This window comes from Notolepis coatsorum (assembly GCF_963971535.1).
Source record: "Notolepis coatsorum genome assembly, chromosome: 9".
In the NCBI taxonomy this organism is placed as follows: domain Eukaryota; kingdom Metazoa; phylum Chordata; class Actinopteri; order Aulopiformes; family Paralepididae; genus Notolepis; species Notolepis coatsorum.
The window spans coordinates 37,798,823-37,816,389 of record NC_140173.1 but is presented as its reverse complement, the minus strand read 5'-3'; the positions used below and the strand labels follow the sequence as shown (position 1 = coordinate 37,816,389).

The window sequence follows — 17,567 nt, the reverse complement described above, 5'->3', positions numbered from 1 at the left end:
TAGTGTTTATATATATATCTATGGGTAAAACTACCGCAGCAGCCCGTTAACACATGCTGAAGGACCCGCGTCTCCTCAGGAAGAACAAGCTGCTCTGTAGAGGGCCTCGTGACCAGTCTAGTTTACTGTTCCAGTGTACTCCCAGGAACGTATAGGTCTCAACCAACTCAAAGTTTGTTTTCTCATGGTGTCTTGTACGTTAATTTAATACTATTTGACATTTACAACCAAATCATCAACTGTGCCTTGGGAGTTAGCTTCTTGTAACAGTGCCGTGGCATCACGTTGTTTTAGGACCACTGATCTGCAGCTCTGTTTACCACACAGCCACGGCGGAGCCTCATCACCCCCTGGTTCCCCCTGGAGGAAGGGAGGTTGAAGAAGGGGAAACTATTGCCTCGGTGTCCCGCCTTTGCCTGACCTCGAGGGCTAATTGAATTTGGTCGGATGGAACTCGAGTCTCATTTCTGGCGTTTTTTGTCTGAGTTGCGTGGCGTTTTGCTCCAACGAACAGGCTGTTAAATAGCTCCACTCAGCTCGGATACCGCGGCTGGATGCCGCGAGGACGGAGTGAGCTCCGCTGGACCGCCGTCGACAGGGATTAGAATCACGAGAGCACACACTCCGACGCTTACATACGCTGCTAATTAAAATGTCTGTAGTTACGCTACAATGCCTTTGCTGTCAAGCAGCAACACTCAACCATTAGACCAGGTCTGTGCAGCACTGCCTGCCGCAGGTGGCTTTAGAAGATGTAGACTCTGTTTAGGCAACACATGCCACAGTGTTGTACTCTGCACGGCCAGGCACAGCCCCCCCCCCTCCCGCATCAACAAGTATCGTGGTGTTTTCAAACATTTTATCATGGTTGTTTTTTGAAGAAGAAAAAAAGACAGAAATACCATCAAATCACTGTTGTTATTATGGGTTAACCTTGTGTGGTATTCCCCTTTAACCCTTGTGTGGTGTGTGTGTGTGTGTGTGTGTGTGTGTGTGTGTGTGTGTGTGTGTGTGTGTGTGTGTGTGTGTGTGTGTGTGTGTGTGTGTGTGTGTGTGTGTGTGTGTGTGTGTGTGTGTGTGTGTGTGTGTGTGTGTGTGTGTGTGTGTGTGTGTGTGTGTGTGTGTGTGTGTGTGTGTGTGTGTGCTCTCCTGGCTCAGTGCCGCATCATAACATTATTTATATGTATTATGTGTGTGTGTTCTGTGTGTGTGTGTGTGTGTGTGTTCTGTGTGTGTTATGTGTGTGTGTGTGTGTGTGTGTGTGTGTGTGTGTGTGTGTGTGTGTGTGTGTGTGTGTGTGTGTGTGTGTGTGTGTGTGTGTGTGTGTGTGTGTGTGTGTGTGTGTGTGTGTGTGTGTGTGTGTGTGTGTGTGTGTGTGTGTGTGTGTGTGTGTGTGTGTGTGTGTGTGTGTGTGTGTGCGCGTGTGTTCTCTTGGCTCTGTGTTGCATCACAACAGTACCTGGTGTAGGATGATGACAGAGTGGTGAGTCAGAACCACCCTCTATAAGGCTCCATGTGTTCATCCTGCAAGGAGAGAAGGGCACCAGTGTGACCCGGAGCTCAGTGCTTGGCAGGCAGCAACACCACTCCCATAAATCATAATTCACTTCCTGCACGCGCCCGACACACTGCTCCACCGTATTGGAGCGGAAGGCTCACATTAAAATCAAATGAAACGGTAGACAGAGCAGAGCTGTTGTGATTACTAATTCATAATCTGACTCGGATTATTTACAACCACTATAGTTTTCTTGTTGTAATGTAATCTACTGTTTATAATGTATACATACTTGTGATCTATAGTAGTTGTCATATTAAAGTGTGTCTGTAGTCATGTTAAAGCGTGTCTGTAGTCATGTTAAAGCATGTCTGTAGTCATGTTAAAGCGTGTATGTAGTCATGTTGAAGCCTGTCAGTAGTCATGTTAAGGCCTGTCTGTAGTCATGTTAAAGCCTGTATGTAGTCATGTTAAAGCGTGTATGTAGTCATGTTAAAGCCTGTCTGTAGTCATGTTAAAGTGTGTCTGTAGTCATGTTAAAGTGTGTCTGTAGTCATCATCTTAAAGCGTGTCTGTAGTCATGTTAAAGTGTGTCTGTAGTCATGTTAAAGTGTGTCTGTAGTCATCATGTTAAAGCCTGTCTGTAGTCATGTTAAAGCCTGTCTGTGGTCATCATGTTAAAGCGTGTCTGTAGTCATGTTAAAGCCTGTCTGTGGTCATCATGTTAAAGCGTGTCTGTAGTCATGTTAAAGCCTGTCTGTAGTCATCATGTTAAAGCGTGTCTGTAGTCATGTTAAAGCGTGTCTGTAGTCATGTTAAAGCCTGTCTGTAGTCATGTTAAAGCGTGTATGTAGTCATGTTAAAGCCTGTATGTAGTCATGTTAAAGAGTGTCAGTAGTCATGTTAAAGCGTGTCTGTATTCATGTTAAAGCCTGTATGTACATTTACATTTACATTTAGTCATTTAGCTGACGCTTTTATCCAAAGCGACTTACAAGTTCTGTGCGACAAGACAGCAAGAAGGGTATAACTCTATCAGCTGAGTAACAATGTTCATCAAAGTGTTGCGTGTTACAGTGTAGGTATGTAGTCATGTTAAAGCGTGTATGTAGTCATGTTAAAGCATGTCTGTAGTCATGTTAAAGCGTGTCAGTAGTCATGTTAAAGCGTGTCTGTAGTCATGTTAAAGCGTGTATGTAGTCATGTTAAAGCCTGTCAGTAGTCATGTTAAGGCCTGTCTGTAGTCATGTTAAAGCCTGTATGTAGTCATGTTAAAGCGTGTATGTAGTCATGTTAAAGCCTGTCTGTAGTCATGTTAAAGCGTGTCTGTAGTCATGTTAAAGTGTGTCTGTAGTCATCATGTTAAAGCCTGTCTGTAGTCATGTTAAAGCCTGTCTGTAGTCATCATGTTAAAGCGTGTATGTAGGCATCATGTTAAAGCGTGTCTGTAGTCATGTTAAAGCGTGTCTGTAGTCATGTTAAAGCATGTCGGTAGTCATGTTAAAGCGTGTATGTAGTCATGTTAAAGCCTGTCTGTAGTCATGTTAAAGCGTGTCAGTAGTCATGTTAAAGCGTGCCTGTAGTCATGTTAAAGCCTGTATGTAGTCATGTTAAAGTGTGTATGTAGTCATGTTAAAGCCTGTCTGTAGTCATGTTAAAGCGTGTCAGTAGTCATGTTAAAGCGTGTCTGTAGTCATGTTAAAGCCTGTATGTAGTCATGTTAAAGCGTGTATGTAGTCATGTTAAAGCATTTCTGTAGTCATGTTAAAGCGTGTCAGTAGTCATGTTAAAGTGTGTATGTAGTCATGTTAAAGCGTGTATGTAGTCATGTTAAAGCGTGTCTGTAGTCATGTTAAAGCGTGTATGTAGTCATCATGTTAAAGCCTGTCTGTAGTCGTCATGTTAAAGCATGTCAGTAGTCATGTTAAAGCGTGTCTGTAGTCATGTTAAAGCGTGTCTGTAGTCATGTTAAAGCATGTCTGTAGTCATGTTAAAGCCTGTCTGTAGTCAAGTTTAAAGCGTGTATGTAGTCATGTTAAAGCGTGTCTGTAGTCATGTTAAAGTGTGTCTGTAGTCATGTTAAAGCGTGTCTGTAGTCATCATGTTAAAGCGTGTCTGTAGTCATGTTAAAGCGTGTCAGTAGTCATCATGTTAAAGCCTGTCTGTAGTCATGTTAAAGCATGTCTGTAGTCATCATGTTAAAGCCTGTCTGTAGTCATCATGTTAAAGCCTGTCTGTAGTCATGTTAAAGCGTGTCTGTAGTCATCATGTTAAAGCCTGTCTGTAGTCATCATGTTAAAGCGTGTCTGTAGTCATGTTAAAGCGTGTCAGTAGTCATCATGTTAAAGCATGTATGTAGCCATGTTAAAGCGTGTCTGTAGTCATGTTAAAGCCTATCTGTAGTCATGTTAAAACATGTCTGTAGTCATGTTAAAGCCTGTCTGTAGTCATGTTAAAGCCTGTCTGTAGTCATGTTAAAGCATGTCTGTAGTCATGTTAAAGCGTGTCTGTAGTCATGTTAAAGCATGTCTGTAGTCATGTTAAAGCCTGTCTGTAGTCATGTTAAAGCATGTCTGTAGTCATGTTAAAGCCTGTCTGTAGTCGTCATGTTAAAGTGTGTCTGTAGTCATGTTAAAGCCTGTCTGTAGTCATGTTAAAGCCTGTCAGTAGTCATGTTAAAGCCTGTCTGTAGTCATGTTAAAGCCTGTCTGTAGTCATGTTAAAGCCTGTCTGTAGTCGTCATGTTAAAGCCTGTCAGTAGTCATGTTAAAGCGTGTCTGTAGTCATGTTAAAGCGTGTCTGTAGTCATGTTAAAGCCTGTCTGTAGTCATGTTAAAGCTTGTCTGTAGTCATGTTAAAGCGTGTCTGTAGTCATCATGTTAAAGCCTGCCTGTAGTCATGTTAAAGCATGTTTGTAGTCATGTTAAAGCCTGTCTGTAGTCATCATGTTAAAGCCTGTCTGTAGTCATGTTAAAGCGTGTCTGTAGTCGTCATGTTAAAGTGTGTCTGTAGTCATGTTAAAGCCTGTTTGTAGTCATGTTAAAGCCTGTCTGTAGTCATCATGTTAAAGCCTGTCTGTAGTCATGTTAAAGCGTGTCTGTAGTCGTCATGTTAAAGTAGTCATGTAGTCATGTAGTCATGTTAAAGCGTGTCTGTAGTCATGTTAAAGCCTGTCTGTAGTCATCATGTTAAAGCCTGTCTGTAGTCATGTTAAAGCATGTCTGTAGTCATGTTAAAGCTTGTCTGTAGTCGTCATGTTAAAGTGTGTCTGTAGTCATGTTAAAGCGTGTCTGTAGTCATGTTAAAGCCTGCCTGTAGTCATGTTAAAGTGTGTATGTAGTCATCATGTTAAAGCCTGTCTGTAGTCGTCATGTTAAAGCCTGTCAGTAGTCATGTTAAAGCGTGTCTGTAGTCATGTTAAAGCGTGTCTGTAGTCATGTTAAAGCATGTCTGTAGTCATGTTAAAGCCTGTCTGTAGTCAAGTTTAAAGCGTGTATGTAGTCATGTTAAAGCGTGTCTGTAGTCATGTTAAAGTGTGTCTGTAGTCATGTTAAAGCGTGTCTGTAGTCATCATGTTAAAGCGTGTCTGTAGTCATGTTAAAGCGTGTCAGTAGTCATCATGTTAAAGCCTGTCTGTAGTCATGTTAAAGCCTGTCTGTAGTCATCATGTTAAAGCCTGTCTGTAGTCATCATGTTAAAGCCTGTCTGTAGTCATGTTAAAGCGTGTCTGTAGTCATCATGTTAAAGCCTGTCTGTAGTCATCATGTTAAAGCGTGTCTGTAGTCATGTTAAAGCGTGTCAGTAGTCATCATGTTAAAGCATGTATGTAGCCATGTTAAAGCGTGTCTGTAGTCATGTTAAAGCCTGTCTGTAGTCATGTTAAAACATGTCTGTAGTCATGTTAAAGCCTGTCTGTAGTCATGTTAAAGCCTGTCTGTAGTCATGTTAAAGCATGTCTGTAGTCATGTTAAAGCGTGTCTGTAGTCATGTTAAAGCATGTCTGTAGTCATGTTAAAGCCTGTCTGTAGTCATGTTAAAGCCTGTCTGTAGTCATGTTAAAGCCTGTCTGTAGTCGTCATGTTAAAGTGTGTCTGTAGTCATGTTAAAGCCTGTCTGTAGTCATGTTAAAGCCTGTCAGTAGTCATGTTAAAGCCTGTCTGTAGTCATGTTAAAGCCTGTCTGTAGTCATGTTAAAGCCTGTCTGTAGTCGTCATGTTAAAGCCTGTCAGTAGTCATGTTAAAGCGTGTCAGTAGTCATGTTAAAGCGTGTCTGTAGTCATGTTAAAGCCTGTCTGTAGTCATGTTAAAGCTTGTCTGTAGTCATGTTAAAGCGTGTCTGTAGTCATCATGTTAAAGCCTGTCTGTAGTCATGTTAAAGCCTGTTTGTAGTCATGTTAAAGCCTGTCTGTAGTCATCATGTTAAAGCCTGTCTGTAGTCATGTTAAAGCGTGTCTGTAGTCATCATGTTAAAGTGTGTCTGTAGTCATGTTAAAGCCTGTTTGTAGTCATGTTAAAGCCTGTCTGTAGTCATGTTAAAGCGTGTCTGTAGTCGTCATGTTAAAGTAGTCATGTAGTCATGTAGTCATGTTAAAGCGTGTCTGTAGTCATGTTAAAGCCTGTCTGTAGTCATCATGTTAAAGCCTGTCTGTAGTCATGTTAAAGCCTGTCTGTAGTCATGTTAAAGCTTGTCTGTAGTCGTCATGTTAAAGTGTGTCTGTAGTCATGTTAAAGCGTGTCTGTAGTCATGTTAAAGCCTGTCTGTAGTCATGTTAAAGCCTGTCTGTAGTCATGTTAAAGCATGTCTGTAGTCATGTTAAAGCCTGTCTGTAGTCGTCATGTTAAAGTGTGTCTGTAGTCATGTTAAAGCCTGTCTGTAGTCATGTTAAAGCCTGTCAGTAGTCATGTTAAAGCCTGTCTGTAGTCATGTTAAAGCCTGTCTGTAGTCATGTTAAAGCCTGTCTGTAGTCGTCATGTTAAAGCCTGTCAGTAGTCATGTTAAAGCGTGTCTGTAGTCATGTTAAAGCGTGTCTGTAGTCATGTTAAAGCCTGTCTGTAGTCATGTTAAAGCTTGTCTGTAGTCATGTTAAAGCGTGTCTGTAGTCATCATGTTAAAGCCTGCCTGTAGTCATGTTAAAGCCTGTTTGTAGTCATGTTAAAGCCTGTCTGTAGTCATCATGTTAAAGCCTGTCTGTAGTCATGTTAAAGCGTGTCTGTAGTCGTCATGTTAAAGTGTGTCTGTAGTCATGTTAAAGCCTGTTTGTAGTCATGTTAAAGCCTGTCTGTAGTCATCATGTTAAAGCCTGTCTGTAGTCATGTTAAAGCGTGTCTGTAGTCGTCATGTTAAAGTAGTCATGTAGTCATGTAGTCATGTTAAAGCGTGTCTGTAGTCATGTTAAAGCCTGTCTGTAGTCATCATGTTAAAGCCTGTCTGTAGTCATGTTAAAGCCTGTCTGTAGTCATGTTAAAGCTTGTCTGTAGTCGTCATGTTAAAGTGTGTCTGTAGTCATGTTAAAGCGTGTCTGTAGTCATGTTAAAGCCTGTCTGTAGTCATGTTAAAGTGTGTATGTAGTCATCATGTTAAAGCCTGTCTGTAGTCGTCATGTTAAAGCCTGTCAGTAGTCATGTTAAAGCGTGTCTGTAGTCATGTTAAAGCGTGTCTGCAGTCATGTTAAAGCATGTCTGTAGTCATGTTAAAGCCTGTCTGTAGTCAAGTTTAAAGCGTGTATGTAGTCATGTTAAAGCGTGTCTGTAGTCATGTTAAAGTGTGTCTGTAGTCATGTTAAAGCGTGTCTGTAGTCATCATGTTAAAGCGTGTCTGTAGTCATGTTAAAGCGTGTCAGTAGTCATCATGTTAAAGCCTGTCTGTAGTCATGTTAAAGCCTGTCTGTAGTCATCATGTTAAAGCCTGTCTGTAGTCATCATGTTAAAGCCTGTCTGTAGTCATGTTAAAGCGTGTCTGTAGTCATCATGTTAAAGCCTGTCTGTAGTCATCATGTTAAAGCGTGTCTGTAGTCATGTTAAAGCGTGTCAGTAGTCATCATGTTAAAGCATGTATGTAGCCATGTTAAAGCGTGTCTGTAGTCATGTTAAAGCCTGTCTGTAGTCATGTTAAAACATGTCTGTAGTCATGTTAAAGCCTGTCTGTAGTCATGTTAAAGCCTGTCTGTAGTCATGTTAAAGCATGTCTGTAGTCATGTTAAAGCGTGTCTGTAGTCATGTTAAAGCATGTCTGTAGTCATGTTAAAGCCTGTCTGTAGTCATGTTAAAGCCTGTCTGTAGTCATGTTAAAGCCTGTCTGTAGTCGTCATGTTAAAGTGTGTCTGTAGTCATGTTAAAGCCTGTCTGTAGTCATGTTAAAGCCTGTCAGTAGTCATGTTAAAGCCTGTCTGTAGTCATGTTAAAGCCTGTCTGTAGTCATGTTAAAGCCTGTCTGTAGTCGTCATGTTAAAGCCTGTCAGTAGTCATGTTAAAGCGTGTCAGTAGCCATGTTAAAGCGTGTCTGTAGTCATGTTAAAGCCTGTCTGTAGTCATGTTAAAGCGTGTCTGTAGTCATGTTAAAGCGTGTCTGTAGTCATCATGTTAAAGCCTGTCTGTAGTCATGTTAAAGCGTGTCTGTAGTCATCATGTTAAAGTGTGTCTGTAGTCATGTTAAAGCCTGTTTGTAGTCATGTTAAAGCCTGTCTGTAGTCATCATGTTAAAGCCTGTCTGTAGTCATGTTAAAGCGTGTCTGTAGTCATGTTAAAGCCTGTCGGTAGTCATGTTAAAGCGTGTATGTAGTCATGTTAAAGCCTGTCTGTAGTCATGTTAAAGCGTGTCAGTAGTCATGTTAAAGCGTGTCTGTAGTCATGTTAAAGCCTGTATGTAGTCATGTTAAAGTGTGTATGTAGTCATGTTAAAGCCTGTCTGTAGTCATGTTAAAGCGTGTCAGTAGTCATGTTAAAGCGTGTCTGTAGTCATGTTAAAGCCTGTATGTAGTCATGTTAAAGCGTGTATGTAGTCATGTTAAAGCATTTCTGTAGTCATGTTAAAGCGTGTCAGTAGTCATGTTAAAGTGTGTATGTAGTCATGTTAAAGCGTGTATGTAGTCATGTTAAAGCGTGTCTGTAGTCATGTTAAAGCGTGTATGTAGTCATCATGTTAAAGCCTGTCTGTAGTCGTCATGTTAAAGCATGTCAGTAGTCATGTTAAAGCGTGTCTGTAGTCATGTTAAAGCGTGTCTGTAGTCATGTTAAAGCATGTCTGTAGTCATGTTAAAGCCTGTCTGTAGTCAAGTTTAAAGCGTGTATGTAGTCATGTTAAAGCGTGTCTGTAGTCATGTTAAAGTGTGTCTGTAGTCATGTTAAAGCGTGTCTGTAGTCATCATGTTAAAGCGTGTCTGTAGTCATGTTAAAGCGTGTCAGTAGTCATCATGTTAAAGCCTGTCTGTAGTCATGTTAAAGCATGTCTGTAGTCATCATGTTAAAGCCTGTCTGTAGTCATCATGTTAAAGCCTGTCTGTAGTCATGTTAAAGCGTGTCTGTAGTCATCATGTTAAAGCCTGTCTGTAGTCATCATGTTAAAGCGTGTCTGTAGTCATGTTAAAGCGTGTCAGTAGTCATCATGTTAAAGCATGTATGTAGCCATGTTAAAGCGTGTCTGTAGTCATGTTAAAGCCTATCTGTAGTCATGTTAAAACATGTCTGTAGTCATGTTAAAGCCTGTCTGTAGTCATGTTAAAGCCTGTCTGTAGTCATGTTAAAGCATGTCTGTAGTCATGTTAAAGCGTGTCTGTAGTCATGTTAAAGCATGTCTGTAGTCATGTTAAAGCCTGTCTGTAGTCATGTTAAAGCATGTCTGTAGTCATGTTAAAGCCTGTCTGTAGTCGTCATGTTAAAGTGTGTCTGTAGTCATGTTAAAGCCTGTCTGTAGTCATGTTAAAGCCTGTCAGTAGTCATGTTAAAGCCTGTCTGTAGTCATGTTAAAGCCTGTCTGTAGTCATGTTAAAGCCTGTCTGTAGTCGTCATGTTAAAGCCTGTCAGTAGTCATGTTAAAGCGTGTCTGTAGTCATGTTAAAGCGTGTCTGTAGTCATGTTAAAGCCTGTCTGTAGTCATGTTAAAGCTTGTCTGTAGTCATGTTAAAGCGTGTCTGTAGTCATCATGTTAAAGCCTGCCTGTAGTCATGTTAAAGCCTGTTTGTAGTCATGTTAAAGCCTGTCTGTAGTCATCATGTTAAAGCCTGTCTGTAGTCATGTTAAAGCGTGTCTGTAGTCGTCATGTTAAAGTGTGTCTGTAGTCATGTTAAAGCCTGTTTGTAGTCATGTTAAAGCCTGTCTGTAGTCATCATGTTAAAGCCTGTCTGTAGTCATGTTAAAGCGTGTCTGTAGTCGTCATGTTAAAGTAGTCATGTAGTCATGTAGTCATGTTAAAGCGTGTCTGTAGTCATGTTAAAGCCTGTCTGTAGTCATCATGTTAAAGCCTGTCTGTAGTCATGTTAAAGCATGTCTGTAGTCATGTTAAAGCTTGTCTGTAGTCGTCATGTTAAAGTGTGTCTGTAGTCATGTTAAAGCGTGTCTGTAGTCATGTTAAAGCCTGCCTGTAGTCATGTTAAAGTGTGTATGTAGTCATCATGTTAAAGCCTGTCTGTAGTCGTCATGTTAAAGCCTGTCAGTAGTCATGTTAAAGCGTGTCTGTAGTCATGTTAAAGCGTGTCTGTAGTCATGTTAAAGCATGTCTGTAGTCATGTTAAAGCCTGTCTGTAGTCAAGTTTAAAGCGTGTATGTAGTCATGTTAAAGCGTGTCTGTAGTCATGTTAAAGTGTGTCTGTAGTCATGTTAAAGCGTGTCTGTAGTCATCATGTTAAAGCGTGTCTGTAGTCATGTTAAAGCGTGTCAGTAGTCATCATGTTAAAGCCTGTCTGTAGTCATGTTAAAGCCTGTCTGTAGTCATCATGTTAAAGCCTGTCTGTAGTCATCATGTTAAAGCCTGTCTGTAGTCATGTTAAAGCGTGTCTGTAGTCATCATGTTAAAGCCTGTCTGTAGTCATCATGTTAAAGCGTGTCTGTAGTCATGTTAAAGCGTGTCAGTAGTCATCATGTTAAAGCATGTATGTAGCCATGTTAAAGCGTGTCTGTAGTCATGTTAAAGCCTGTCTGTAGTCATGTTAAAACATGTCTGTAGTCATGTTAAAGCCTGTCTGTAGTCATGTTAAAGCCTGTCTGTAGTCATGTTAAAGCATGTCTGTAGTCATGTTAAAGCGTGTCTGTAGTCATGTTAAAGCATGTCTGTAGTCATGTTAAAGCCTGTCTGTAGTCATGTTAAAGCCTGTCTGTAGTCATGTTAAAGCCTGTCTGTAGTCGTCATGTTAAAGTGTGTCTGTAGTCATGTTAAAGCCTGTCTGTAGTCATGTTAAAGCCTGTCAGTAGTCATGTTAAAGCCTGTCTGTAGTCATGTTAAAGCCTGTCTGTAGTCATGTTAAAGCCTGTCTGTAGTCGTCATGTTAAAGCCTGTCAGTAGTCATGTTAAAGCGTGTCAGTAGTCATGTTAAAGCGTGTCTGTAGTCATGTTAAAGCCTGTCTGTAGTCATGTTAAATCTTGTCTGTAGTCATGTTAAAGCGTGTCTGTAGTCATCATGTTAAAGCCTGTCTGTAGTCATGTTAAAGCCTGTTTGTAGTCATGTTAAAGCCTGTCTGTAGTCATCATGTTAAAGCCTGTCTGTAGTCATGTTAAAGCGTGTCTGTAGTCATCATGTTAAAGTGTGTCTGTAGTCATGTTAAAGCCTGTTTGTAGTCATGTTAAAGCCTGTCTGTAGTCATCATGTTAAAGCCTGTCTGTAGTCATGTTAAAGCGTGTCTGTAGTCGTCATGTTAAAGTAGTCATGTAGTCATGTAGTCATGTTAAAGCGTGTCTGTAGTCATGTTAAAGCCTGTCTGTAGTCATCATGTTAAAGCCTGTCTGTAGTCATGTTAAAGCCTGTCTGTAGTCATGTTAAAGCTTGTCTGTAGTCGTCATGTTAAAGTGTGTCTGTAGTCATGTTAAAGCGTGTCTGTAGTCATGTTAAAGCCTGTCTGTAGTCATGTTAAAGCCTGTCTGTAGTCATGTTAAAGCATGTCTGTAGTCATGTTAAAGCCTGTCTGTAGTCGTCATGTTAAAGTGTGTCTGTAGTCATGTTAAAGCCTGTCTGTAGTCATGTTAAAGCCTGTCAGTAGTCATGTTAAAGCCTGTCTGTAGTCATGTTAAAGCCTGTCTGTAGTCATGTTAAAGCCTGTCTGTAGTCGTCATGTTAAAGCCTGTCAGTAGTCATGTTAAAGCGTGTCTGTAGTCATGTTAAAGCGTGTCTGTAGTCATGTTAAAGCCTGTCTGTAGTCATGTTAAAGCTTGTCTGTAGTCATGTTAAAGCGTGTCTGTAGTCATCATGTTAAAGCCTGCCTGTAGTCATGTTAAAGCCTGTTTGTAGTCATGTTAAAGCCTGTCTGTAGTCATCATGTTAAAGCCTGTCTGTAGTCATGCTAAAGCGTGTCTGTAGTCGTCATGTTAAAGTGTGTCTGTAGTCATGTTAAAGCCTGTTTGTAGTCATGTTAAAGCCTGTCTGTAGTCATCATGTTAAAGCCTGTCTGTAGTCATGTTAAAGCGTGTCTGTAGTCGTCATGTTAAAGTAGTCATGTAGTCATGTAGTCATGTTAAAGCGTGTCTGTAGTCATGTTAAAGCCTGTCTGTAGTCATCATGTTAAAGCCTGTCTGTAGTCATGTTAAAGCCTGTCTGTAGTCATGTTAAAGCTTGTCTGTAGTCGTCATGTTAAAGTGTGTCTGTAGTCATGTTAAAGCGTGTCTGTAGTCATGTTAAAGCCTGTCTGTAGTCATGTTAAAGTGTGTATGTAGTCATCATGTTAAAGCCTGTCTGTAGTCGTCATGTTAAAGCCTGTCAGTAGTCATGTTAAAGCGTGTCTGTAGTCATGTTAAAGCGTGTCTGCAGTCATGTTAAAGCATGTCTGTAGTCATGTTAAAGCCTGTCTGTAGTCAAGTTTAAAGCGTGTATGTAGTCATGTTAAAGCGTGTCTGTAGTCATGTTAAAGTGTGTCTGTAGTCATGTTAAAGCGTGTCTGTAGTCATCATGTTAAAGCGTGTCTGTAGTCATGTTAAAGCGTGTCAGTAGTCATCATGTTAAAGCCTGTCTGTAGTCATGTTAAAGCCTGTCTGTAGTCATCATGTTAAAGCCTGTCTGTAGTCATCATGTTAAAGCCTGTCTGTAGTCATGTTAAAGCGTGTCTGTAGTCATCATGTTAAAGCCTGTCTGTAGTCATCATGTTAAAGCGTGTCTGTAGTCATGTTAAAGCGTGTCAGTAGTCATCATGTTAAAGCATGTATGTAGCCATGTTAAAGCGTGTCTGTAGTCATGTTAAAGCCTGTCTGTAGTCATGTTAAAACATGTCTGTAGTCATGTTAAAGCCTGTCTGTAGTCATGTTAAAGCCTGTCTGTAGTCATGTTAAAGCATGTCTGTAGTCATGTTAAAGCGTGTCTGTAGTCATGTTAAAGCATGTCTGTAGTCATGTTAAAGCCTGTCTGTAGTCATGTTAAAGCCTGTCTGTAGTCATGTTAAAGCCTGTCTGTAGTCGTCATGTTAAAGTGTGTCTGTAGTCATGTTAAAGCCTGTCTGTAGTCATGTTAAAGCCTGTCAGTAGTCATGTTAAAGCCTGTCTGTAGTCATGTTAAAGCCTGTCTGTAGTCATGTTAAAGCCTGTCTGTAGTCGTCATGTTAAAGCCTGTCAGTAGTCATGTTAAAGCGTGTCAGTAGCCATGTTAAAGCGTGTCTGTAGTCATGTTAAAGCCTGTCTGTAGTCATGTTAAAGCGTGTCTGTAGTCATGTTAAAGCGTGTCTGTAGTCATCATGTTAAAGCCTGTCTGTAGTCATGTTAAAGCGTGTCTGTAGTCATCATGTTAAAGTGTGTCTGTAGTCATGTTAAAGCCTGTTTGTAGTCATGTTAAAGCCTGTCTGTAGTCATCATGTTAAAGCCTGTCTGTAGTCATGTTAAAGCGTGTCTGTAGTCGTCATGTTAAAGTAGTCATGTAGTCATGTAGTCATGTTAAAGCGTGTCTGTAGTCATGTTAAAGCCTGTCTGTAGTCATCATGTTAAAGCCTGTCTGTAGTCATGTTAAAGCCTGTCTGTAGTCATGTTAAAGCTTGTCTGTAGTCGTCATGTTAAAGTGTGTCTGTAGTCATGTTAAAGCGTGTCTGTAGTCATGTTAAAGCCTGTCTGTAGTCATGTTAAAGTGTGTATGTAGTCATGTTAAAGCGTGTCTGTAGTCATGTTAAAGCCTGTCTGTAGTCATGTTAAAGCCTGTCTGTAGTCATCATGTTAAAGCATGTCTGTAGTCATGTTAAAGTATGTCAGTAGTCATGTTAAAGCCTGTCTGTAGTCATGTTAAAGCCTGTCTGTAGTCATGTTAAAGCCTGTATGTAGTCATGTTAAAGCCTGTCTGTAGTCGTCATGTTAAAGTGTGTCTGTAGTCATGTTAAAGTGTGTCTGTCGTCATGTTAAAGCCTGTCTGTAGTCATGTTAAAGTGTGTATGTAGTCATGTTAAAGCGTGTCTGTAGTCATGTTAAAGCCTGTCTGTAGTCATGTTAAAGCCTGTCTGTAGTCATCATGTTAAAGCATGTCTGTAGTCATGTTAAAGCGTATCAGTAGTCATGTTAAAGCATGTATGTAGTCATGTTAAAGCCTGTCAGTAGTCATGTTAAAGCGTGTCTGTAGTCGTCATGTTAAAGTGTGTCTGTAGTCAAGTTAAAGCGTGTCTGTAGTCATGTTAAAGTGTTTCAGTAGTCATGTTAAAGCGTGTCTGTAGTCATGTTAAAGCGTGTCAGTAGTCATCATGTTAAAGCCTGTCTGTGTTCCTCTCTCTACAGCTGTGTCTTTGGCTCTAGCCCTCAACGGAGTCTTCACCAACACCATCAAGTTGATTGTCGGCAGGTAACAAGACTTTAAAGAGGACCTATAATGAAAATGTCCTTTTCCTGTGTGTTGCATTGTTGTTACTAGGGATGTCCGATATTATCGGCCTACCGATATTATCGGCCGATATCGGCATTAAAATGTGATATCGGAAAATATCGGTATCGGTTTTCATTTTTTTTTTTTTTTTACATTTCTATAACCTTTATTTACCCAGGCAAGCAAGTAAGAACAAATTCAGATTTTATTTATTGTCAAAAGTATGCATAATGTTGTGTTAATTCCACAACAAGAGATATGTAATGTTAATTACCTGAAATAAAAAAAAAATGGGGGGGGGGGGGACCCTGCATATATCGGTATCGGTTGATATCGGTATCGGAAATTAAGAGTTGGACAATATCGGTATATATCGGTATCGGTAAAAAAGCCAATATCGAGCATCCCTAGTTGTTACAGAATGAGGGGTCGTCCCAACGCTTTTCTGCTGTTCAGCTGTGACAAGAACCCTCCCTCTTGAAACCAGCCATTCACAATTGCAGCCACAACCGACGTAGTTAACCTCTCCCACGCGACAGGACCGGTACCGGTCCTGAAATCTGGTCATAACTCAATATTTTTTAGACTGTTGTATAAAAGTTGCGATTTTTATTTCAAACGTATTCAAGTATTAACATCACTAACATCATGTTAGTAACATGTCACAACAGCATGTAGAATGCATATTATCATCAATACGTTAGTTTAGCAATAGGTTAAAAGTGTCATTAGATAGATTTAACTTTTCGATTTTGGGCAAGTATATTCCGAGAGGGCGACCATTTTGGAAATGTTTAACCATGGGTGGCCATTTTGTAGCAGAGTTCCACAGATATCGTTCTGTGTTGAACGTTTTTAAAACTACACTTCCTGGAAGATTTTATGGGGTTCAAGGTTCAGAGTTCTGTATGAATTATTTCAATAACTGTTAATATTCGGGATAATAAGCGACAAAAGGTAACGTTTTTGACAAATATTGAAAGGCTTTCAAGTTTCTCTTCCCTATTGTTAACATGTAGGAACAATTAGATCTGAAATTAGTTTCAAAACGGTTGCACTGTGGGGGAAATTAACAAGTACAGTAGATTACAGTCGATTTCATTATCTGTTCTTATGCACGCCTGGTGATACTAAATCCAAATTGAACTCAGGCATTTGAAAGATAATATATGTATATATATATATAAATGTGAGATTTGGCTATAATAAGGTAATTTATAAGCCTCCTATTCTATATTCTATAATAATATTTCAAATGGCATTGGTCCAGATTGGAGGATTCAGTACTGTATCTACAGAACCTTCTGTTTAATCATCTTCCCATTATAAATTTCCTTACAAGTTTTGTACACACAATCTCAAGAAGGTACTGCACCAGATCAGTGGCAGTTTTTCATGTCTGGTCATTATTAGCATGGTGTTATTCACTGTCAAAGATGCAAAGAAAAATCGTAATTCATATTCTCCTTTGTTTCATCACAATTTAAGCAGCCTAGTAATAGACACAATATTTCTGACACTGTGAATACATTCACTGAGGTCCATAGATGTCCCTAGATACCAATAATATGCAAATGGACCTTGTAGAAGTGGAGCAATATTCCATTTACCTAGGTATATATTTTTGGCGGATTCTCAGAAAAGATTCCACAGGTGGAACAGGTTAATAAAGTTATCTTGATAATGCTTGTGTACAAGATGGCAGCTTGCATGTAAATCTTCTCTTTTCTACCTAAAGTTTAACCTAAAATATGCTTCTGACAACATTTGTAAAGACAAGATTGCTATGCTGTTTCTGGATCTTGAGTCATATTTGACATCTGCTACTGTATGTCTACTGTGAAAGTTGGCTCAGAATGTTGTACAGGCTTGCGGTCGGGTGGCGTAGCGGAGATTGCGCTCGTCACCAATGCAAGAGGCTGCGGTCTCGACCCCCGGAGTCAGCATTGCCCTGCGGCTTGGGCCGGTCATCATACTAACTCGTTTGGCTGAGTTAGGGGGAGGGAAGTCGTGGGTGGTAATCTGGCGTTGTGGACAGCGACACCTACAGGTCAGGTCTGGGTGCCTGCTCAGTGAAAGGCAGGAAATGGTGAAGGCAGCGTGACCTCCCACGCGTTACGCTTCACCAATGAGAGTCCTCGCTGCCAGGTGAGAAGAGAGCCACTGGCTGTCTCCACATGTGTCGGAGGAAGCATGTGGTGGACTTCAGGGTTCCCTTGTACCGACCAGTAGGAGGAACATGCGCACAACAACCAGGTAGGGGAGGGGGGGAATTGGCATAACGACTAAAATTGGGATGGGGAGAAAAATAGAAAATCAGATTCACAGTCAGCCTAGTTCCTGAAGCTAACCTGACATCCACAGCTAGCACAGCCCGCCCGTTAGCTTAGCTCTTGCAGCTAACCAGACGTCCACAGCTAGCACAGTCCCGCCCGTTAGCTTAGCCCCCGCAGCTAACCAGGCCTCCCAGCTAGCACAGTCCCCACTGCTAGCTTAGGCTCAATGTTCATGGTCAGCTTAGTTCTTGAAGCTGACCAGAGGCCCACAGCTAGTACAGTTCCGCCCGGTAGCCTAGTCCCTACAGCTGGCTCAGGCCCCACGGTTAGCCTAGCTCCCGCAGTTCACAGACCTCCGAGGCCTAGCAAGGCTCAGAGGGCGAGCGGGGCTAGTACCGCTAACAAGGCCTCCACAGCTGATCCGGCCGTCGCTGCCAGCCTGGTTCCGGTCAGCGTAGCCCTGGCTGTCACCATTCCAGGCTCCTCATCTCCGGACCCTATGCCACGCCTTGCCCAGCCTCTACACCTGGTCCGGCTGCTACAACGGCTCCCGGCTCCTCGACTGGTCCTGGCTCCCCGTCTGGTCTAGCCCTACGCCGTGATCGGCGCCCTGGTCCTCGCCGTGGTCCTCGCCATGGTCTTCGCCGTGGTCTGTGTTGGATCCTGCTCCGGGGGTCGTCGCCCCCGCACCTCCGTTCCGGCTCTCCTGATCCGGTCCCTAGTCCGGCGGCTGGAGGGTCGCTCGTCCGGGATCCTGCTCCGGGGTCCTTACCCTCGGTCCCTGGCTCCAGGCCCAGGTCCAACTCCCCTCTTCGGTCCCCTGTTTCT

General features: G+C 41.5%; 1 protein-coding gene across 1 annotated transcript in view; it reads left to right on the top strand.

Moving 5' to 3' along the window:
* Positions 1 to 17,567, top strand: part of plpp4 (phospholipid phosphatase 4) — a gene marked incomplete at both ends in the record, with an annotated part of 297,227 nt that overhangs the window by 108,820 nt on the left and 170,840 nt on the right. Inside the window, one exon of the mRNA XM_084321842.1 lies at positions 14,379 to 14,442. Coding sequence (XP_084177968.1) covers positions 14,379 to 14,442 — 64 coding nt within the window. The remainder of the gene's footprint in view (positions 1 to 14,378; positions 14,443 to 17,567) is intronic.